This window comes from Giraffa tippelskirchi, chromosome 12, assembly GCF_054371585.1.
Source record: "Giraffa tippelskirchi isolate mGirTip1 chromosome 12, T2T-mGirTip1v1.2.pri, whole genome shotgun sequence".
Classification (NCBI taxonomy): Eukaryota; Metazoa; Chordata; class Mammalia; order Artiodactyla; family Giraffidae; genus Giraffa; species Giraffa tippelskirchi.
The window spans coordinates 91752689-91776977 of NC_137286.1; the positions used below are offsets into that span (position 1 = coordinate 91752689).

General features: G+C 45.4%; 2 protein-coding genes across 6 annotated transcripts in view; one reads left to right on the forward strand and one right to left on the reverse strand.

Moving 5' to 3' along the window:
- The window catches only part of RNASEH2B (ribonuclease H2 subunit B), a 79294-nt gene extending 75480 nt beyond the window's left edge, over positions 1 to 3814 (forward strand). For 3 of the 5 annotated variants that reach the window (XM_081547588.1, XM_081547591.1, XM_081547592.1), the window contains exon 10: positions 1125 to 3814. In XM_081547588.1, coding sequence (XP_081403714.1) covers positions 1125 to 1157 — 33 coding nt within the window. In that variant the 3' untranslated portion in view covers positions 1158 to 3814. The remainder of the gene's footprint in view (positions 1 to 1124) is intronic. The other 2 variants (XR_014070583.1, XR_014070584.1) reach the window with 2 other exon arrangements.
- The window catches only part of LOC145528636 (guanylate cyclase soluble subunit beta-2-like), a 72713-nt gene continuing 51305 nt past the window's right edge, over positions 2882 to 24289 (reverse strand). Inside the window, 5 exon segments of the mRNA XM_081547289.1 lie at positions 2882 to 3276; positions 16443 to 16588; positions 19254 to 19311; positions 19654 to 19774; positions 23772 to 23850. Coding sequence (XP_081403415.1) covers positions 2882 to 3276; positions 16443 to 16588; positions 19254 to 19311; positions 19654 to 19774; positions 23772 to 23850 — 799 coding nt within the window.

A 24289-nucleotide genomic window follows, 5' to 3' on the forward strand; every position in this document is an offset into this window, starting at 1 on the left:
GGCTTGGAGAATTTTGAGCATTACTTTACTAGCATGTGAGATGAGTGCAATTGTGCGGTAGTTTGAGCATTCTTTGGCATTGCCTTTCTTTGGGATTGGAATGAAAACTGACCTTTTCCAGTCCTGTGGCCACTGCTGAGTTTTCCAAATTTGCTGGCATATCGAGTGCAGGACTTTCACAGCATCACCTTTGAGGACTTGAAATAGCTCAACTGGAATTCCATCACTTCCACTAGCTTTGTTCGTAGTGATGCTTTCTAAGGCTCACTTGACTTCACATTCCCGGATGTCTGGCTCTAGGTGAGTGATCACACCATCGTGATTATCTGGGTCGTGAAGATCTTTTTTGTAGAGTTCCTCTGTGTATTCTTGCCACCTCTTCTTAATATCTTCTGCTTCTGTTAGGTCCATACCATTTCTGTCCTTTATCAAGCCTATCTTTGCATGAAATGTTCCTTTGGTATCTCTAATTTTCTTGAAGAGATCTCTAGTCTTTCCCAATCTGTTCCATATATATATATATATATATAAGGAAATAGCAACCCACTCCAGTATTCTTGCCTGGAGAATTCCATGGGCAGAGGAGCCTGGTGGGCTATAGTCCATGAGGTCGCGAAGAGTCAGACACAACTGAGCAACTATCACTCACTCATATTTTATTTTTGGCTGTGCTGGGTCTTAGTTGCTGCGCCGGCTTTCTCTAGTTGCAGCGAGTGGTGGCTACTCTCCGGTGAGGTGTGCAGGCTTCTCACGGCGGTGGCGTCTCTGGCGGTGGCGGTGGCGTCTCTGGCGGTGGTGCACAGGCTCAGTAGTTGGGGCTCCCGGGCCATAGAGCACAGGCTCAGTAGTTGGGGCACATGGGCTTAGTTGCCCCACAGCATGTGGGATCTTCCCAGATCAGGGGACGAACCCACCTCTCCTTCATCGGCAGGTAGATTCTTTACCATTGAGCCACCAGGGAAGCCCTGAGGGCTTCTCTGTGAAGCCCAGGTGCCCAGCTGCTGGTCTCAGGACTAAACCCGCCAACCTTTGTTTCCTGTTGTGAAGGTGCGGACAGTCCTCAGGGTTGCAGGTGACTGCGTCTCCTCACCAGGATACAACGTCTGCTTTCCTTTTCTCCCTAGGTGGCAGCACGAAGACAGAAAAGGGACAAGTGACAGCAATAGCAGATCCACACAAGGCTCTTCTGCTTCTCCTGTGATTTAAGACACTCCCAAAGGGCTACATACTACTTCTTCTTCTGCACTTTCTAGAAAATCACCAAATGCCAAAAGAAGCATTTTAAAGGACTAACCAGGAATGCTGTATTTCTATGAGCAATACCACTAGTCCCTTTGAGCAGTGGCAACTCCCCGTGGAAGCGACTGTCATGGAACTAGAAAGCACCCCAAATGTGAACCTGCCCTGAGGAATTCAGGCCACATCAGCGCTCTGCTGATCTACCCGCCATAAATCTGTGGATTTTTACAGCCTATTGCTTCAGATTGCAACACATCGGGAAGAGACGGCTCATTGTGAGTTTTGGGTCATTTCTTATGCCCGACCCCATTGACCTGCTCTGCTTTCCTGGGGTTAAGAGAGCACTTTTAGGTCGGCATGTGGTGACTGTAAGTACTAGGTTCCACACCAGAAGCTTTGACAAACCGAGTTTCTAGACTTATTTAAGAAAAGAAAAAAAAGGGATTCCCCTGGCAGTCCAGGGGTTAGAACTTGGAGTTTTCATTGCTGTTCCCTGGGCTCAATCCTGGTCAGGAAACTAGGATCCTGCAAGCCGCTCAGTGTGGTTAAAAAAAAAAAAGCCTGACCTTTCTTTACTCCTTATCAATTTTGGCAGCTTCTAGTTCATAACAATACCTGAATATGTGCACTTTATGATCTGCTGGGGTTGTAAACTTTGCTTCATTTTTAAGAGACTTGTCCAATATGTGCATTATTATTATTATTTACAGTGAGGGCATAAGATATGGGGGAAAGTTAGAAGTAGATGCCAAAAAGTAATTTGGCGAAGAAGTCTGTGCGTAGTGAGTGTGGTTAGGGGGCGGTGGGAGGTTTTGTGCAAACAGGTCAGGGAGTTCATGAACCTGGTGAGCTTGCTCTTCAAGAGGTGGAAGCCACTCAGGTAATTTTGTGCCTCAGACAGGACCCCAAACCTCTTCTTCAGGAAATAATTTTGCTTCTGATTGTCTTCCTCCATCAGGTAAGTAAGTTCTGGAAAGGACGCTGTAATTTTTTATATACTTCTTTCATACTTCTTTCAACACTCCCAGGCTTCTGGAGCTGATGCTGTGTTGTATTTGTAGGGAATCCTCACCTCCACAGGGCTTCCCTCGTACCTCAGTCGGTAAGGAGTCTGCCTGAAATGTAGGAGACCCGGGTTCGATTCCTGGGTCAGGAAGATCCCCTGGCGAGGGAAATGGCAACCCACTCCAATATTCTTGCCTTGAGAATCCCATGGACAGAGGAGCCTGGCAGGCTACAGTCTATGGGGTCGCAAGAGTCGGACACGACTGAGCGACTAAGCACACACACACACTCATCTCTAAACCCAGTTCTAGAAGTCCGTATGGGATTCAGAATGTATGTACCACAGGCTTCCAAGACGGGGCGCTCCATAGAACTCACCTATTTGATAAGCCAGATCATGTGGATAAGAGTCAAGAGCCTAACATATATATATATATGTTCAACACACAGTTATGGAGTTAAAATCCAGCTTTTCTGCCCTCTCCTTGCACAATCCGAAACTCTGTCCTTGGAGGTCAGTGGCCATATACTTTGGACCCAAGTTTCCTTCTCTAGCAGACGGTAACCAAACGACTCAACTCTCCGGTGGGAACCGAAGTCCGCCGTCCCGCCTCCCTGTACCCACACCCCTGCCTCACTAGCGGTCTCTCCGCGCTTCCTCGCTTATGGTGAAGCCCCGCCCCGCGTCCTCCTCCTGGGGCCTCAAGGCCTTGCCTGCCGGACTTCCAGCTCTGTGGTGTGTGCGAAGCACCCACTTTCCTTCCGGGGCTCGGAACTTGGGAACGTGCTGGCCAGGGGGTGCCCACGTGCCCAGCCCCCCAATAAAGACCTGAGGCCAGAGTCTCCGGTGGGCTCCCAAGCGGTCGCCGCGCGCCTGTGGCTGCACTTGGCTGTGGGGTGCACTCTCAGCAGAGACCCCTCTCCGGGGCAGACAAGCCTGAGGAAGTCTGCACAGATTCCTCCCACTCCGCCTGTTCTTTTCGCTTGTGACTCGGCTCTGTGTCCTCCTCACAGCACTGCCGTAAATCTCCGCTGTGAGGACAAGTGCACAGCTCCTCTAAGTCCCCGCAGCAAATATTCGAATGTCAGATTGGTCTTGCTCAACCCACCGTGGTAACCCAGAACCCTGCACAGTATCTGACACCTCATAAATGATGTATTGGACTTTCCCGGTGGCTCAGACAGTAAAGAATCCGCCTGCAATGCCAGAGACGCAGGTTCGATCCCTGGGTTGGGAAGAACCCCTGGAGAAGGAAATGGCAGCCCACTCCAGTATTCTTGCATGGAGAATCCCATGGACAGAGGAGCCTGGTGGGCTCCCTAGGGGAAAGTTAAGTCCATGGGGTCGCAAAGAGTCGGACACGACTGAGCGACTCAACACTTTCACTTTCTCAAATGATTTACTACCTATTTTTTGAAACAAAAATGACCTCAGAAGTCAAGGGCTAAGTCTGTCCCAAGGAAGTTCTCAAAAGAACTAAGAAATTTAAGTTATCGACTACATTCTAATGACCCAAATAAAGAATGTATGTGCTTCTGAAAAAGGAAGAATAAAAAATGGTTCAGAAAATTGAGCAGTGTCAAAGCCTGTCAGAATGTCCTTTTCATGAGGATGAATGTCCTTGATGTGTGGTGGGGGTGGGGGAGCCCTGGGCCAGGACCTGCGCCCCACCCCCCAGGCAGTTTCCAGTTTCCCTGTGCCCTCCGTCCCTCACCACGTCTGTACATGGTCAGCCAACTGGATCAGGCAGAGTGACACTCAGTATTGGGCTCAGTGCAACTTTGGAATCATCTGGAAGCTTTAAAAAAGACTGATGCTGGGCCCAGCCCTAGAGATTCGGGTATAATCAGTGGGCAGTCCCTCCTTATACCTCCGCTCCCCTTCCTTTCCTCCCTCCACCCATCTCCCTCTGCCAGTCGTATTTCCGAAGGTCCAGGCTCACACTCAGGGCCAACCGATTCTTATTTTGGAAAGATTTCTTATAATTTCTGGTTTCCTAGCTCACAGACAACAGGCAGGCACAGTGATCAGAGGGAGAACTAAGTCCTTTTATCTCAATAGCACCCAAGGGGAGCTGCTAGGGCAAGCAGGCGAACTCAAAACTGTAAAAATCAGCCGCTTCAGAGTGGGTCACAACTGAGAACATCTTGACAGTGCAGAACAAAGTCATTCCTGAGAATGTTGTTTCTAACAATTCATGGCTGTCCCCTCCCTCCCATGCATGCTTCACTGACCTATGAAATGAAGTTAATTTTATTTTGAATTTTTGGTAAGAGCTCATTGTCCATGATGAGAGTGTACGTCATTTACTGTCTCAGAAAAGTGCTCTTGTCCAGTGAATGTAAACCCATCCTTTGCCAGTCATCCACCCTCCTCTGGGAAAGACAACCAACCCTGAGATGCATCAGTGCTAATCGGCAAAGCTGTGACTTCTCCCTTCTTTGTAACATCCAGCCGGGCTGCTTAGGGAACCCAGTGGGGAATAAACTGGGTGAGGAAGGTTGTCCGGGTTTTGAAAGTCAGCAAAGAGTTTGGCTTGTCAGTGGATGGAACTGTAGGTTCTTGAACAGAAGAGAGGAGCTATGAAAAGATGGAGGGCTTCATGGAGAAGCTTGACATGGGCCGGAATGATTGGATTTAGGCAGGCATGGCCAAAGGCCAGGCTCACAGGAGCAGAGAGAATTAACAGTGAATGCACCTACTGTGTGGGCTTCCAATAGGTGGCGCTATTGGTAAAGAACCCACCAGCCAATGCAGGAAACCTAAGAGACAGGTTCGATCCCTGGGTTGGGAAGATCCCCTAAAAAAGGAATGGCAACCCATGACAGTATTCTTGCCTGGAGAATCCCCATGGACAGAGGAGCCTGGTGGGCTACAGTCCACAGGGTCGCACAGAGCTGGACATGACTGAAGCAACTTAGCACACACACACACACCCCTACTGTGCGCCCACCTGCCCTTTACTCAGAAGGAAAAGTGGAGAATCCCTTCAGAATATGATTTAACTTTTCTTCTGCTGGATGCTGTGGCCGAAAGGTGGAAATGCCAAGGTAGGTTGTGGTCAGAACCTCTGCCCTGGAAGAGTCTGCAAAGCCTACCGAGGAGGCCTGGGAAGACGTGGCCTGTCCAGGGGCCCTGGGGTCGGTCAGCCCAGGTGGGACAGAAGCAAAATCAGGAGACCTCATTTACTCAGGTGCTAAGAAAGGCTCACCTTTCAAAGCCCTCCAGTCGCTTTTACATTTTAACAAGGAGGGCAGAGGTGATAAATCATTGAACAGGCACTAATTATTTTGTGGCTCATTTATCTCCCTAGCGAATACTTTTCAACACAAGCGTTTACATTTCCAGAGAATAAAGACTTGTAAAAAGACTCTTGGAGTTTATGGCCGCAGGAAACTGGCTCCCAGTTTGCTCTGCTGACAAGTTTATAAGGCCAAGGAAGTTCATAAGGTAAAAAGAATTTCTAAGTAAATGTGTTTTTAGGAAATGAATTTTTTACCTTTTTTTTAAAAAAAAAAAACAAAAGTTATTTGCATTGATTTCATCAGTGAACAAATGAAAAGTGGTCAAAATGCAGTGTCTTATTTCTTTCAACAACAAAAGCACCAGTGGATTTTTGTCTTCTTTTTAAGAAATGATCTGGGTAAAATATACTTTGGGTATTCAAAGGTATGTATTTGGTCTATTTTTTAAACAGATGATTTGTCTAAATAATTTGGTAAAGTGTTTGTTAATGAATACCCTGTTGCTTATTTTTTTAACTTTTTATTTAGTATTGGGATATAGCTGATTAACAGCGCTGTGATAGTTTCAGGTGAACAGCAAAGGGACTCAGCCATACATATACATGTATCCATTCTTCTCGAAACTCCCCTCCCATCCAGGCTGCCACATAACATTGAGCAGACTTCCATGTGCTGTACAGTAAGCCCTTGTTAGTTATCCATTTTAAATACAGCAGTGTGTACATGTCCATCCCAAACTCCCTAACTATCCCTTCCCTCCATCCTTCCTCTCTGGCAATCATAAGTTGGTTCTCTAAGCCTATGAGTCTGTATCTATTTTGTAAATAAGTTCATTTCTACCATTTCTTTTTAGAGTCCACATATAAGGGAAGTCATACGATATTTCTCCTTCTCTGCCTGACTTCACTCGATTACCCTGTTGTTTAGAGCATAGTTTCCAGAGCACCCGCCTGAACAAGCAGAACCCATTCACCTTAACACAGTCTGGATCTATTCATCAGGGAACCAAGAGCAGAGGGGATCCTGTTATTTTGGTGCATTCGGGATTAGAAGCTAAGTCAATACATATTAAAAGTATGAAAAAGCCTGGTTTTTAAATAACTGCCATGGAGATGGGAAAGAAGGCAAGAAGCAAGGGTCCTGGAGCCTGGGATGTTCCCACAGCCCATGCCTGTCTTACAGCACAGGCTTACACACCCGTGAGAGTTGCTCTGGGAAGAACATTTGGCCCCCAAACCAGGAAAGCCAGAATTTCAACCCTGGCTCTGCCATTCTGAATAAGTTCTCTAACCCCTTGAGCCCCTTTTACCATGCCTTTAAAATGGAGCTGGAAAGAATACGTGCTCCCAGGAACATATGTAAAGCTCCTAGCCCAGAGCCAGGTCCTAGTAACTTCTCTCCACAAGTTAAGTTCTCTGCTTTCCACTTCAGAGCCCCAAACTGCTCCCCCATCCAAGTAGCCTGGAGCCTAGATTCTACCACTCAAGATTTGCGTCTTGCTATGAAACCTTAGGTTGTCCATCCTGTCTGAAGGTTTTAGAGAGCCCTTCCCCTCATTGGAAAAATGGGGTCCAAAGAGATGAGATAGCTTGCTCAAAGTTAAGAAAATACCCTGAATATTTTAACTGAAACCATGTAATCATCAGTTAATCCATTTCACCTGTAACCCGTCTTCACGCATCAAGGTGGTTCTAATTGTTGCTACAAGACTTGCATGTCTTCCAAGAAGTGTGGAGCCTAAACAAGGTTTGCCCAAGAGTTGTCTTCCAGAAACTTAGCATCACCTGTGTCTAGTTGGAGCCAAGCCAGTTAAGACTGGTTGGGACCACCAACCCTCCAAAGGGTATATGCGAGTGTCCTCTAGGTGACCTTTTGACGTCAGAGGGCCAAGAGCCCACGCTCAGATCAGTCCAAGTGCCTACGTTTTTGAACTTGTGGAACTTGTAGCTTAGTTGCAGTTACCCACCTTTTTCCAATCACCTTGTCGCGAGCTCCCCACGCCCCAGACCGCCCAGCTTCTTTATTCTTTATCCCATAAATCTCTGCGCCCCGAGCCTCTCACAGTCAAATCGGAGACCTCTCTGCTCAGCTGCCTCTCTGCTGCAGGCCTCGGCATCTCGGTGTTTTGGTTTGCTGGGCTACAGGGAAATGAACCTTGCTCAGCAACAAATCTACTGGAGGCTTCAAGATGTCTATATACTCTGGACAAGTGAATCCTCTGTCCTTTTCTTTTTCTTTAAGAGATGTTGAGAATTAGCTGCTTCAAGCCTTTAGACTTTTCATGCCAGAGTTTGCAAGATTAAGGTCTATGTAGTTTTCTGGCTTAAGATGAAGGTGGGGGGAGGGCTGTCTTTCTTCTTTGAAGTTGTAAAAAGCAAAAGGAAAACAAGAAATGAAGATTAAGTTTCCATTTTCGGGAAAAAATAGGGAATATAAAAACAACAAAGCAGGTTGATGGGCTAGAAAAAGCGGGGAGCAGTTAGGAGGGAGAGGAGAGGCGAGTGCCTGACTGCGGGTATCAGGAGAAGTCAGCGAAACACCTTTGTAAAAGAGGAGGAACAGAATCTACGCCTCCTGTTTACAGCAGAGGGACAGCGTACAAGCAGGGCAGCACAAACTCGCCTGGACTCAGTTTAGTGTGTAAAGTAGAGGTGATGGGGTTTTAAAAATCACACATTTGCAGGGAACGCCCTACTTACATGCAGCAGGGGAAAAGATGGATGCTTTTGTGACATAGGGAACAGATTTGTGGACACAGCAGGTGAAGGAGAGTGGGACAAACAGAAGCATTGCCGTATATCCACTGCCATGTGTGACAGCTAGTGAGAAACTGCTGTATAGAACAGGGAGTTCAGCCTGGTGCTCTGTGACCTGGAGCGGTGGGGGAAAATTGGGGTGTGGGGGGCATTGGAAGGGAAAGGGGGTGTGGGTGGGAGGTTCAAGAGGGAGGGAATATATGTATACCTATAGCTGATTCACATTGTCATAGAGTAATCCAACATAACATTGCAAAGCAATTATCCTCCAATTTGAAATAAATTTTTTAAAAAAAGATGCTTTTTGAAAAACTCCATAGCTGCTTATCTTCACTGGCTGGGGAGAAGATATTAGTGTCTATAGCCAGCATAAGGCCTTGGTTCATAACGACAATTCCTACTAGGCTAGGATGTGGTCTGCAAATTTCTAGTCCAAATTCACCTACCTCAAAGGTGAGACATCAAAAAGAACAAACCCAGCTTATTTCAAAGATATAAAACCAGAAAAGATCAGGAAAAGTAAATGGCAGATAACATATTGCCAGAGAGCTGATGAAAAAACCGTAAAATTTTACTACAAATGTAAAATATTTAATGAAGCAGTTACCGCTACAAAGCCTGGGCACAAAACAGAGACACAAATCCATTGTCAGTGATAACAAGACGAGACTGTGTGAACTAGCCGGGTCCAGGGTAGAAATGGGAGGCAAAGAAAGAAACAAGGGTGAATTGGAAGGAAAAAGAGACAAAAATAAAAGTTTAAGTAAGGAACTTAGAAAATCAAAATGAGAAAAACCAAGCAAAATGAAATGGATATGAGTATAGAAAAGATGTATTAAACAGGACACAAAAGGTGGGCATAATAGTGATATAAAAACCTGGTAACGTATACAATTGAAAACAACTAAAAAAACTGATGCAAAAATATGATCAAAATATTACTAAGTGTGAGACTTCCCTGGCGGTCCAGTGGTTAAGATTCCGTGCTCCCAATGCAGGGGGCATAAGTTCAGTCCCTGGTTGGGGGAAATAGGATCCCACATGCCTTGGGTGCCCTGCCTGCCAAACGATAAAAATTTTTTTTTTAAAAAATTACCAGATAGACTCCAGCAACTCAAAAGAATTAAGGCAATATGACAAAGGGGGGGGTTATCAGTGCAAAGGTAGTTCTGTTACCAAAAGGGGGGTTGGGCTGCTCGCCACTCAAAAGCTAAAAAAGAGGCAAGGTTGGTAGAAAGGAAAGTTTGCTTTATTTCGGAGGCTGGTGACCGGTTGGGGTGAGTTGAGGGGGTGGGGTGGGGTGTCGTGGGGAACTCCTGGCCAAAGGCTGACTCCTGCCCCGCCCCGCCCCCCATCGGGCAAGAGCTCTTATAGACAGAACAAAGGGAGGGGGCTCCATACAGAAGCAGCATTCAGCTCTGAGAGTCATCTTGAAATTGGTCATCAAACGCTGGTCTGACCAGTGTCACCTTGATTGTTTTAAGTACAGTTAGTCTTCAGTTGCAGGGTGGGTTGGTTCACATTTCCTTGAGGCTAATTCTTAGAATTGTGACAGCTTATGTCTTGGCTCCAGCCTGGTCATCCGTGTCGTTAACTTCTTCCACCTGGTAGGGGTTTCAGTCTGCACAAGACAGCTCATAGGATGTGGCTCAGAATATTCTCTCTAGCCCTTGAGAAGGAAGGTCCTTGACTTCGCTTACTGACTAAACTATTATTCTTTTGTCCTGTTTGACCGCTTCTCTTTATTTCTGCATTGCCTTGTTCTCTGATTAAACTTTATTCTTTGGCTAAAGTTTTTCCACAGGCTGAGGGCCTAGCAGAGGTGGGGGAGGACCAAAGGGCACTACTCTGTTTCAGTTCAGTATTAGGAAGTCTAGTTATATGAATTCAACATATTAATGATCAAAGAAAAATATGTACTAATCTCTTTAGATGATTAAAACTAAAATTCAGTGTCCACGTAAATTCAGCAATTAGGAACAGATGTGTTCTTCCCTAACACCAAATTGAAAGTCAGTGTGTTTAAAGGAGAAATACCAATAGCATGCCTATTAAAGTCAGGAATAAGATTTAAATATAATTAGACATATAAAAATTGAAAAGTAATCATAATTTTTATACTTGGATAACCCAAAGGGATCATCTGAAGAAAATTATAGAAGATTTCAGTAAGGTGGCTTAATAGAAAATCAGTATACAATTTTCAAAAGCTTTCATGCATTTAAACAACTTGTTAGAAGATGTAACCCAAGAAAAGACGTTTTTATACTTACATTAAGGACCAAAAAAAGTTAAAGTAACTGAGAATAAACCTAAGAAATGTTCCAGTGTGTGTGCTCAGTCGTGTCCAACTCTGTGACCCCATGGACTGTAGCCCACCAGGCTCCTCTGTCCATGGAATTTTCCAGGCAAGAATACTGGCATGGGTTGCCAAAATGTTCCGGATCTATATGAAAAAAGCTTTTTAAATTGATCCTGAAAGATACAAAAGCAGACTTAAACAAATGCAGAGGTACACCATATTCTTGAGTAAAAGGAGTGAATTTCATAAAGATGTCAAATCTCCCTAAATTAAATGTCCCTGTGTATAATACTACCAAGATAATTTTGTAACTAGTAACTACATGTATGCATAAGAACAAATTCCAAGTGGATCAAAGGTTAAATACTAAAAGTAACAGAAATTTGGAAGACAAAATTCTTTATTGCAAAAATCAACATAAGCAAAGTTCAAAGACAAGTGGGAAAAAAATATGTGCCTCATATCACATAGAAGTGATTTTCTAGAAACTGAGACGTAAAAGAACAAGCCAATAGAAAAATGGGCAAGGGAATGGACACTAAATAGAAATAAAGCAGATTGTAAATGAATTTTTTGACTCAGTTTCAGTTCTGGGAAATTATATACTTGCAACAGCATAAAAAGATACACAGGCAACAAGATTAACCACTACATCTTTGGTTGAAATAAAAGACTGGCAACAACCTGAATGTTCATCTATGAGGGGTTCATTAAATAAATCACATGTACCTGCATACTGTGTTCAGTTTATCAACTGCTATGTGACAAAGGACCTCAAAATATAGAAGTTAGAACAACAATGTATTCTCTCAGGGTTCCATGGGTTGATGAGTCTCAGCTGGGAATTCTCACTTAGGAATTCTCATGGAGAACAGCTGGTAGTCGAGCTGGAATCATGAGTTCTCCGGTTTTCCCTGCCCTGTCTGGACTGTGAGCCAGCATGGCTGAAATAGCTGGGGACCAGCCGAGCATCTCTGTTCAAGGTCTCTCCACATGGCTAGCTTGGGCTGCTTCACAGCATGCAGGTTTCAGGGGCATCAGACTTCTCCCCGGGGACTCTGACTCAAGTGATGGGAGGCAAGAACAGACAGCTTCTTCACTCCTGACCTACAAACAGCCTCACTTGCACTGTATTCTGTTAGCCAAAGAAGTCACTAAGGCCACCACATATTCAAGAATCCACCTCTCAATGAGACAAAGAATTTGGGGCCATCTTTAACGTCCCACATGGTGAAATCATGCATGCATGCTAAGTCGCTTCAGTCGTGTCCAACTCTTTGTGACCGCAGGACTGAGGCCCCCCGGGCTCCTCTGTCCATGGAATTTTGCAGGCAAGAATACTGGAGTGGGTAGCCATGCCCTCCTCCAGGGGATCTTCCTGACCCAGGGATCAAACCCGCATCTCCTGCATCTCCTGTATTGCAAATGGATTCTTTACTCACTGAGCCACCTAGGAAAGCATATGCAGTTATAAATCCTCTATATACCCACATGGAAAAACTCTGGGTTTTGTTGTTGAGTGAAAAAAGCTAAGTGGAGAACAGTGTAAATAGTATCTTTTGAGTAACACAGGAAGTGGTGGGGAATACACACGCCTCTGTGTGTTTACTTCTGTTTTCTTAAAACAGAAACAAAGCAATAAAATAACGATAACAATGGGTGCACAGATGTGGAGAAAGAAGAGAGACCTCATAATGTACGCCCTCTATATTATTTTGACTTTTGAAGTGAACTGACAAATAAAATACTTGGCTCTTAAATCCAAAGGTGCTCAACCTCGCTCCTTAGAGCACCAGAACTACGTGGGGAAGTAACATCGGGTCCTACTTTTATTATAATACTAGATATTTTCAAGGAATCTTCTCTTTTAGTTACCTCCACAGTAAACATCAACTCAGAAAATGATCCATCAGTTATGGCTAGTTACAGCTGGTAATATTGCCTACAAACTGTCATACTTGCGCTGGCCTGAGGTTGTGGCCATTGTCCTTCAATGTCAACCCCAAACTACCCTTTAAAGTGCAATTTAAAATGTTCAGATTGTCAAAGTGGAAGATAGCCAGCGGTGTGCTGGCTCATGAAAGCCAATTGTTAAATATTCACTGTTTCACAAGCCATTTGTTAAAAACAATTGGTAGCTTAACATCCAGAGAAGGCAATGGCAGCCCACTCCAGTGTTCTTGCCTGGAGAATCCCAGGGACGGGGGAGCCTGGTGGGCTGCCGTCTATGGGGTCGCACAGAGTCGGACACGACTGAAGCGACTTAGCAGCAGCAGCTTAACATCAACAAGATGGCTGAATCCAGGATATAAAGAAATGAGTTTCAGGTTGCATTGAGTGTTATGAATAAAACACGGGGAAGCGTGGCAGAGAAGGAAGTGGAGGGAGTCCTCACTTATACTTGGCAATCAGGCAATGTGGCACATGAAAATAATACAGTCTTCATCAGTGAGACAAGATTTCCACTTTTTTTCTGTTTTTGTAAGAAACCATACAGACATGGGCTGGACAATGATTTTTTTTTTTTTTAAGTTTTATGGCATAGTTAATGTGCATGGCATTGTGTGCTTTGCTAGCATTATCTTGCTAATGATCATAATTTTTTGATGTAGGCAGTGTGGTGGCTGCCATTCTTCAGAGAGAAAACTGAGCGTCCAGAGGTGAGAGGTGATTTGCATGAGCCAATGAGCAGCAGAACCAGAATCCAAATCTGGTGGCTTGGCTCCATTCCCCCTCACTTCAATATCTCACTGAAAGCCCATTACATTATAATTTGGAAAACTCAAACACATAAAGGAGACAAATAAAGTCACCCATAATTCCTGTTCCTAACACTGACGACTGTTAACATTTGATCTAAGTCAGAGGCTTCCAACCATTTCTCCACCCTGGTCCATCTGAGAACTATGACTCACTTCCATGAGTAACTATGGCTCACTCTAAATAGATTTCCTCCAGGATATGAAGACTGAAATCTGAAAAATCCCACATGTGGTTTTTATATGGTCTGCCCCCTGTCTCATTTTATTTCTTTCAATAAAGGGTATGGTTTTTCAAAGTTCACATTGCCCATGATCACGTGTGAAGAAGTTTGATATGTTTTTATTAGGATGGTTAATGGAAAGCTTTCCTGCACTGTTGCAGGCAAGTACTGATTTATCAGTACTTTCATTGGCCAGCAATTTGCTTTACTTCTCTTAAGATGCTAAGGTGGGGACTTCCTGGCGATCTGGTGGCTAAGAGTCCACGCTCCCAAAGCAGGGAGCCTGGGTTGAATCCCTGGTCAAGGAACTAGATCCCACATGCTGCAATTAAGACCCAGCACAGCCAGAAAGATGCTATAATAGAGTATGCACATACATACAGAGTCACGATGCATACGTTACCTGAGAGGTTGGTTAATATATAATACACACACACATTATTTTTTGGAAGAGCTGGGTCAAAACCAATTCTGGTTTTGCCAGTCACAATCACTTTGAAATAGTCACAATCACAAGATTATAATATTTTCAAATGTGTTAAAGGAAAGGTAAAACCAATTCCTTTTTAATCAGAGGGTTTAAAATTGTTTTCTGTCATAAATTGATGGCCAGAAATTTTGAGTGGTTTTCTAAATGTGTTTCGATATTTGGGAAGCTAAACTAATGATTATATGCATGTGTGTAAATTTCTGATGCTCAATCACAGGCAAATTCATAGACTGTTCAGGTTCAATTAATTATCCCTGGAAATTTGGGCATCTTGACCTTTCAAAATGGCACTTGTTGAACCTGAGAAAGTGTTAGAGGCTTCTATAAACTGATAGTTCTTTTGGTCAAGTGCTTAATTTAAAAAACTTCTTGATGTGTAAAGAACTTATAATGACAATTTTCTTTGTGAAAAGACATACTAATAATTAATCATGGATGTTAACCAGTTGAATCATATTAGTTATGACAATATATTTTGAGGCAACCTCTTGATTTACTTCTTGATTTAAAATTTTTTAAGTTCCTGATTTTTAATTGGTTTTCCTATCTTCTTTGCTCTGATTTTTTTCCTTTTAGTTTGTTATTGCTCATCCAGCCTTGCTGTGATGGGAGTGGTTCAGTCTGGCCGGTTCCACCCACGAGATGATAGCTTCCTTGCTTTGTTGAGCTCCTGAGAGATCCATTTCTTGAGTGATTTGTGACTTTGGTCTCCTTTTTGCTTGTCAGTAGTGTTTTCAACCCTTTTAAATTCAGGTCTTTATTGAAGAAGATACTTTAATGATGTTTTTCATTCCTGCAATGCAAGTTTATAAGAGTATTTCCAAACAAATGTGTTCAATAGAGATGAAGAAAGTCAAACTAGCTTTTCTGTAAGTGGAAATTTTTTCCTGACAAAGCTAATTCTCTAAATGATTTCAGATCTCCTTAAAAGTTTTTCTACTCTTGAATAAGATAAAACAAGTCACGATTGGACTGGTGTTTATTAGTTGCTGGCAAACTAGTGGATGTTTCTGGACACGCCCTGCTTTGTTTGATTAATACGTTCTTTCTATCATGGGACCTCATTGGCATTTGTTGATCTGAGAAAGCATTAGAGATTCCCACATAAACCTATTTTATTTATTTTATCCTATGCTTAGTTTACAAAATGCCTTTTATAGAAGATAAAATGTCTTTCCTTTTTCTCAGTTCCATTTGGCATCAGCCTAGCCTAGTCCAAGGCCATGACGTAGTGAGGGAACTCACAGGCTATGAAGTCCAGAGCCTCGGACCAAAGCCTGCCCTGAGTTTTTTCCTCCAGGACACTGAAGAGCAATGGCCAGGATTTGGGGACACCTGACTTTTTGGTAGTATGGTTCATACCAGTCTGGTCTGGGACACGCTGAGCAATAACTCTTCCTGCGTGTCTCAGGCTCCAAACTAACCATTTGTTTAAACAGCTGGATATTTTAGGGGAAAAACTCAACTTCAATTTTTTTTTTTTTTTTTTTAGATCTCTCCTGTGTGTGTATGTGTGTGTGTTAGTCACTCTGTCATGTCCGACTCTTTGCAACCCCATGGACTGTAGTCCACCAGGCTCCTCTGTCCCTAGGATTCTCCAAGAAAGAATACTGGAGTGAGTCACTCCAACTCTATGCATGTGACTTAGGTGCTTTCTAAGGATGCATGAGCTATTATGTGTCTGATATGTTAGGAAGGTACAAACCACTGCCCAAGAGCTAAGACCAGAGTCAGGCAGGGCCAGAACTGAAGCCCAGTTTTTAACTCTGTGCCCATTTCCCGATCTGTAAAATGTGGGTAATTGTGAACCTACCTCACACGCACAGAATCATACTGGTGCCCAGCAAGTAACAATTACTGGCCCAGTAGGTGCCACGATGCTATTACCACCATAGTTTCCTGCATAAGTGCCTGTGTTTAATGCTGACTATTGACCGGAAGCTGCTCCATCAGGTAGATACCAGGCCACAACCAGCCCCTCTTCTCCTTAAGCCCACTACAGCCCCCTGTACAAGGGAAACCAAACAAGAGAAAAGACTGCAAGGCTTTGCACTTGGAAGCTGGAAAACAGATGTGCAGAGCAGCACCTCTGTTTCAATTGCACATGTGACGGGCGGGCTGATGGCGCCTTTACAAGGATGAGTTCAGTGGTTCGTTGACATATCATTATCACGTTTTGAAGTTAAACCGCCACAGGATCCATGAACTCTCATCACACAGTTAATTATTCCTGGATTTCTCTGTGCTCTTGAAACATATTCTGTTTATATAACCATCTCCTGGGAGCGCGGGCTGCCTTTGTCCCCATGACACAGCCAGTGGTGTAAAACCCCTGCATCTGTCAGATTTCTGTGTGTGCAGCGTAATTGCCTGATTTCCATTTGAAAGTACAGCCCTGACGTTACCACCGCATAGACCCACCAATGATCACAATGATGTCCCGACACCTACAAGGGGACGGGTGCGGGGGTGAGGGTGGGGGCCTGATGCCATAACAAATGTCCACCAGATGAATGCTCGCCTTCAGATGGACCAGGTCTGAGTTTACAGCTGCAGATGAAGTGTGCCTTGGGAGCAACGACAAAAAAAGAAAAGACTAAAGAAAAAGAAACCAGCAGATTAGCATCAGCGTGAGTCTGGTGGAGCCAGATGGCTCTCTGTGGAAACGGATCTTTCCCGCCTTCTTCCAGTAACCCCGACCAGCAGACAGCAAGCGTGCTAAGAGGAGAGAAAAACGATCTCACGCCTCAGCCAGGCACACGATTTGCCTTCTTTCTCTCACAGACAACTCAAGCTGAAGGAAAGTTGGAAAAGAAGAAGGGATGAAAAAAAAAGAGAGGGCGGTTAGGGGGGGAGGGTGGTGGTTGGGTTGCACTAAAGAATAAGCTGGTCAGAGCCCAGAGGAGGGTGAGGTGCAAGCTTCCTGGCCAGGCTGGGGCATCGGAAAGGCAGGCTCAGATGTCCACGGAGAGGACAGCCATGCCAAGGGAGGACCGGGAGGCGGGAGAGACCCCTGGCACATTGTTAATCCCTCTGCACACGTCCACCAACTTGTCCACAGGGGCGTGGTGTGTAAGAGGCTGGAGGTGGGTTAAGAAGCGGTGGGATTAAGCTGTGTGCTCCCTTAGGAAGGACAGTGGATGGTGTTTTCAAATTTTTGCAAAGTCACTTCAGTCGTATCCAACTCTGCGACTCTCTGGACTGTAGCCCACTAGTCAGGCTCCTCTGTCCATGGCAAGAAGACCGGAGTGGGTTGCCATGCCCTCATATCCACCTCTCTCTGAGGGCTGGAGGCCAGAGACTTTGTAATAGTCCTTGACCTGCCAGACAAGGTCGAGAGCTGGACCAGAGATCTGGGATTCCAGTGCATGGCATCCTGGGAAAGGGGCTAGAAAACCAGACAGGGTTACTGGGCAAAAGGAACTTTTCACAGATTGTGGGTGTGGGAGGGGGCGCCTCCAGAGTCACTCCACCTCTCCGGCTGGGCTGAGCATTCTCTGCTCATGAACAGAAGTCTGTTACCTGCAGCCACAACCAGACCTCGGACTGCTGGCCACGAGGTGGCCCACCAGATGTTGGTGCCTGCACACAGCCCTGGCAGAGGCCAGCGGGTGCAGGCGTCCCGCCAGCTAATCTAATGTGCCCTCTGAGCAAGTGTGCACACACCCCCAGCCTGGCACCAAGGCTCCAACCCAGAAAGAATGCTCCCCTGGGAGTGGCAGGGGCTCGTGGTCAGCCTGGCAAGGTTTCCTGGGCACCCGAAGTTTGTCTCCACCAGTATTCACTACACAGAATAAATAGTGGGCTCCAGGAGAGGCCAAATGCAGGCTGTAGTCATTCGGTTACAGCTGGAGAAGATTACCTTGATCATAATAAACATGGAACAAAATCCTCCCCATTTTCAACCAGGGCCGGGACACCTGCTTCGCCATTTCTGGCAGCCTTCTGTGGAGCTGAGCATTCAACTGGCATAGTCTGTCTGGGCCAAGGAGGCAAAGCGAGCTGCCAGCTGGGAGTTGGGGCTTCAGGCTCCCGCTTTTCTCCTTCCAAAAACAAAACAAAAAGCCACTACTCAATCAAGCAACCGTTTTGCCCTTCATCTCTCGGGCAGTGCTACCGCCTAACCATGTTCCTAGTTGTAGGTGGGCTTCTCTCCCTCACAACTGGGCTGAAGGATTTTGAAAAGAAAGAACGCAGGGAAAGTCACAGGAATCACAAGGTGGGTCAGCTCTCCTTGGCTCCACTTGAGCAAGAAGACCACGTAACAGAAGGAGCATTAAAAAAATAACATTTACAGAGGGATAACTAAATGTCAGTAACTTTAAGTGCTTTGTGGATATGTCATGTAATCTTCATGACACCCCTACAATGCAGGTCCTCTGATTACTCCCATTTTACAGATGGAAACTTCAGGCACAGAGATGTTAAGCAACTTTCCCCCAACACACGCAGCTGCCAGATGGTAGAGCAAGGATTCAAACGAGGCTCTACCTGGCTCCAGGGTCCACATCCCGGCTATTCTGCCTTTTTGACCTTATAATAACACTGGAATGCGTTCCACTTAAGCTGTCAGCCAGTGCCATCACTGTGGGCTACTGAGTCTCCCCGAGTTGACTTCCTCATCTGTCAATCAGGGACTGGAAACCCTGGCTTATTATGAGGTTGTTGCCAAAAGCAGAAGTCACATACGTGCAAGGCCAGTGCCTAGCATTTGGTTGAAGATCTATACATGTTAGTAGTTACTACTGCTGTAAATATCAAGGGAAGCTTTGTGCTCTTGCATTTCACTGTGAGCTTGGTGGAGCAGCTGTCCCTAACCCCATTTTACAGATGGTGAAATTGAGGTACCAAGACATCCAGCAGCAGAGTCTGGATAAGAACCCACATCTCTCAAGGCTGCATTCAGTCTAATCCTGACATGCTGTGAACTACAGGCCGCACCCCCTATTTCTAGAAACAAGACACTGCTGTCATTTAGAAGGACAGCAGAGCAAGGAATTCAGCTCTTGTCATCTTCTCTTCCCCTCTTGCTCCCGGGATTGGCAGCCACAGAAGTCAAGTCTGCCCTCCCGGAAGACAGTTAATGCCTCTGGGGACAAGTAAGGTTCTGGCAAGAATGAATCACAAAATTCTATGTTCCCTTCACGTGGGTTAAAAAATACTTGTCTTTTCACCAAAACCAAGTGCAGATGCAGAGACTGGACCACTGGACCACTTCTCAGCCTCCCGCACCAGGCCTCCGAGAGCGTGTCCAGCACTCGCCACCACCCAGGTGTCCCCACGCCCACAGCTAGAAGCAGTAGAGAAAACTTGAGTCTGAAGAGACACAAGGGACCTGGTGGGCCGGCTGCACTCTGCCTTATTTCCCCATCTTTCCTGACTCTCTGCCCTTCCGGTGATTTTCACATTTTCTCCTCCGTTTTACTTTCAGAAAAGCCTCTGGGGAAGGCAGCTTTTATTCTGTGGCTTCACGTAATTCCCAGGGCTAGGAATGAAAGTGATTTTCTTTCACAACCCCTGGCTGAGTGCCTTTCACATCCTGGCTGTGCTGTGCGGTGATTTATCAACGGCAGGGGCCGGGGCTCCTTCCTCATCCTCCCCGCTCCCACCATCACTTAGCACAAGACCGTGCCCACGACCGGCTCCGAGGCCAGGACTCGGTGGAAGCACCGTGATGGGAGCCGTTTGTTCTCCTCCGAGAGAACAAGCACGGCCTGACGTCTCCAAGTGTCGGGGTTGGCTTTGAACCGAGACTGTGAAAGCACATTTTTCCAAACTTGTCGGGATCGTGTTTCATTTCTAGACCTTTATTCTCCGAGGGACAATGAGAAAGAGACACAGCTTAAGAAGTCTTGGGCTGAGAAATGAAGTTCCTTTTCTTTGCTGCCATTAAACCGAGCAGGGGGAGAAATGAAGCCGAGGGGTTCATGTTTCGCTGTCACAACAGAGCGCAGAGGCCAGACGGCAGCGGCTCAGTAGGAAGGCCTGTCTCTGTCTGAGCTGAAGGCCGCGGTCTGTCTACTGCCTCCCCGGGTTCCCGTCCCTCCACTGGACTCCCTTTGGGTGTTGACCAGTCAGGAGCTGAAATGAGACAGAGCGGTGAGCTGAACAGTTGGCCCCAGACCAATCCCCGGTCAGGGGGCTTCTGTCTGCGCCCGGCCCTGGGGTACAGTGTGGGCACCATGGGGTTACCACACCACCTCCTGAGGCCGAGAACATCTTCCCAGTGAGGCCAGAAATGTCCATTCAGACCTCGGCCTTGTTGCTCAATTTTTCGTCTACCACTGTATCACTTTGTTGGCCACTTATCAAATCCTGACTCGTGCATAGCTCTCATAATAGCCCCAAGCCTCCAGACCTGCTGCCCCATGACTGTCTACCCGAGGCCTGAGCATCACCAAGCACAGGGTTCAGAGCCAGGGCTGCCGCTGCTCATCACTACCCTCTCCAGGCCTTATTTGTCCTCATCTGAAAAGCAGGGAAATGCTGAAGCCCCAATACTTTGGCCACATGATGCCATGAGCCAACTCATTGGAAAAGACCCTGATGGTGGGAAAGATTGAGGGCAGGAAGAGAAGGGGACAAGAGAGGATGAGATGGTGGGATGGCATCACCAACTCAATGGAAATAAGTTTGAGTAAACTCAGGGAAACAGTGAAGAACAGGGAAGCCTGGTGTGCTGCAGTCCATGGGGTTGCAAAGAGTCAGACACAACTAAGCAACTGAACAACAACAGCAAGTATACCCTCCTCCCAGAGTCGTCGTGGTAATTCAATCAGATGCCTTCTATAAAGTGAGTACACCATGCCCCACATAGAGCACACACTCAAAGGTGCCAATTCTTATTTTGAAATGTGGGAAGGAGCCCATGGAGGAGGTACTGGGAAAGAACCTGGGACTGTGAGCCTCAGCAAAGAGGGAGATGGAGCGGGACTCAGAAGGAATGGAGACCAGGAGGCTGGGTGGAGACGCAGCTCCTGCTCACCCTGCAATTTCATTTGGAAACATCCGCATTGAAGATTTTAAAGTCGTCCATCATTTCCATTTCTTTCTTTCTCTCTCTCTCTTTTTACACTCATCATTGTTACAGAGACATTCAAATTTAGAGGGGCTCCTGTATTTGATTTGAGGCTCTAATAGTCTAGAAATCAGAAAATGCAGGCGGGGCTTCTGTCTCCAGCCTTTTATCAGATGAATGAACGACTTCCTTCACCGCTGGGGGCTGTCAGTGTCTCCCTTCCTCCCCAACCTGGATCGGTTTTAGAGTCTAAAGGCCATGGGCAATTTTCAGCACAAAGCAATCAGACAGCAAGTTCCATTTGCTAATGAACCGGTCATTAATGAATGTAAGCGATGACACACATGTGGAACAATGTGGGTGACTGGACCTGTCCCCAGGCTTGCTCAGGCTCAGGAGAAGGTGAGAATTTGGCAGATCTAGAACCATGTCACTGGGGCAACTCTGAGTGATGATTCATATGGAGTATTTAACTCCTGCAGAAGCCAAGGCTAACCTGATAAGGTCCATAAACCCCTCAAACTCAGCATTGTATAAGGTATGGCTTGAGACTGGAGCTGGCTAAGTGATGATGTCATAAACTACAGGTTCATTTGAGCATTGTGGTACAGCCCATTCCACACTACACCCCCACCAACACACACACACATGCAAAAGACTGACTCCTGCTCAGCAGTATTTTATGGTCTTTGGAAATAAATTATTCCAATATGGGGTGGGATTTTTGCTTTGTTTTTGCTAATTCTCTGCTAGTTTTATTATTCCACATAGCCTTTATCCCTTTCACTTTGAATTACAGAGTTGATTGCCATATTGTTTTTCTTTGACATGTAAACCCAAGTATGATTTAAAAAAGAATTTTTCAAAAGGGGAGACATTCAGGATAAATGTTAAGGACAGTGTGTTTGAAAAAGCTGAGTTCAGTTTTGTTTGGGCGTCATCGCCTACTAAGTGTAGCACAGCCTCCAGGTTGCCCATCAGCACCAGGAAAGGCTGACCCCTCCCCATCTGGTTTCTCCCTGTGCCTCCCCTGTAATGGGATCCTAGACCGTACAGCATCTCCTACTCAACCCATGGAAATGCTGAGAGCCTGCAAGAGTAAATCTCCACAAAACAGAACTGTGATCACGGAATGTACTCTGTGTCTTTGTAATTATACCCAAAGTAGCGGTTACCCTGATAAAAAATGAACAAGAAGGAGTTGGAGTTGTTTTTTTTTTTTTTAAAGAGGGAATACAGCAAAGAAAAACTGTCTCTTTCCCTATCAGCAGTCAGGCTCTGTCTCTGAGGTGCTCCAGCATCGAGATGGCACCAAGATTTCTTTTGTAACCAAGATGAATAATCTATTTTATGACTTAACCTCTCACAGAAAATCTTGGAAGTAAACTCAACACTAGGAAATAACATTTACAGACCTCTTAGTCTCCCCTTTATGCAACACCTTCCTTCTAATTTCTCTTGTCAAAAAAAAAAATGTACAACTTAGCTTTTCACTTCTGATTTCCTTTTCTTGCATCCACAGCAGTTTTCTCTGATCATCCTTGGACGCATCTCCTTTTCTCACTTGTTTCTTAACTGTGGTCCTCCTCTTTTTCCATTTCTACTGCCATTTCCCGTGCCTATGAAACCTGTTTTCCCCTCTTCCTTTCTCTCCTTGAGGAAAAGTTCCTTGATCATTAGTGAGATGAAAACGACAAACGAGGACTGTGATGGGGAGAGCTGAGACCGCCTATTGAAAGCTAAACAGGCCCAATTTGAGTGACGCTGCCTGACAATTTCAAATGGGAATTGGTCGGCACAGGATTGCAAGACTCTCTTGGAATCTCTGCACGTATGTATTTGACATTTTACCCCAATCCAATTCCAGGGTCCGGATGGTGGAAGAATTTCCTTGTTTACTTGAGATAAAGCCTCACCCATCATCTTTTGTTCCCGTGAGACCATTGCTCACAGCCCTCGAGGACTGCCTCGTAGGACCCTCACATTGCTACAGTCAAACGCTCATTATTGTGCACAGCTAGGAAATGCAGCATCCTGATTAATTTCATGTTCTGACTAATTGAGAATTACAGTGTACCTCTTCTAATCTAAATACCAAACCTAAATGAACTAGGTGAGTCCTTGGAAAACTCAGAGGCAACTCACGGAATATCAAGGTCACCACAGAAGTGCTGCAGATCGGCAGAAGGACAAGATAACTGGGGTTTCCGTTGAATACAAAGTAAATGTAGCTTTGGGTGTGTAGCATCAGGGAGCGAAAATAAGTGTACCATTTCGAGCACATTATTTTTTTATATATATAAATTCAAAATGTTTTGAAATGTTTAAGTGTTCAAAGGAAAGAAATTCATGGCCTGCCAATTTACAAAACAATCTCTGTGTGATAATCCCAGGTCTATAAGAAAAAGTATATATGTACACACATATACACATACCCTCATGCACTCAAGTCTGGGAAAATAGCCACCAAAATTTTAACAATCGTCTCTCTTGGTGATGGAATTAGAGAGGCTTTTGTTTTAGCTGCCCTTTCTAGTTATAAAAGATAATAGTTAAATATTCCTTCTATAATGTAAATGGATAAACAAATAACCTTAGTTGAACCAAATCAACATGGCCAGATAAATAAAGGCAGCACAGAAACCCATTTCAAAGTAGATTAAGAATGGATTAAATGAAAAGAATGGTAGCAGAAGAAACCTTCCTGTTCAGAAAACAAACATCACACAAGCCGTGTTGTCAAACGTGGACTTGGCTGGGGAGGGCAGTGCGGAAGTGATATTGAGGTGGAGTTTGGGGGACTGCCGCTGCCTTGGGGAGTATACACGGGATTTGGGTCATCGCCTGGTTGTTACAGGCAGTGCTCTGCGAGTCATAAAGGATATGATTATCTTGGGGTCACAAGAAGGGATTCTTACATTTGCAATGAAAACAATTCCTTGTCTGCATTTCTGCATCTGTTTCTAACTTCCTAGACAGAATCAGATATGGGAAACCACATCTTGGTTTCAATACCGATTCTCCCCAACTGAGGGGAGGGGGTTTGGCTTAAGCCTGAAGTCAGACACCATCGGGTCTCCCCAGGACCCCGTCCTGGTCCCTCCCAGCACAGGGATGCTTGCTGGCCTTCCCATCCCACCGGTTCCTCCCACCCCGGCTTTTCCTCTCCAGGGTCTCCACGTGTGGGGGGCATCTCATCTCCCCCTTGGTTCCATCAAGGTTAATGTTCCATGAGACTGACCTGCTCTGA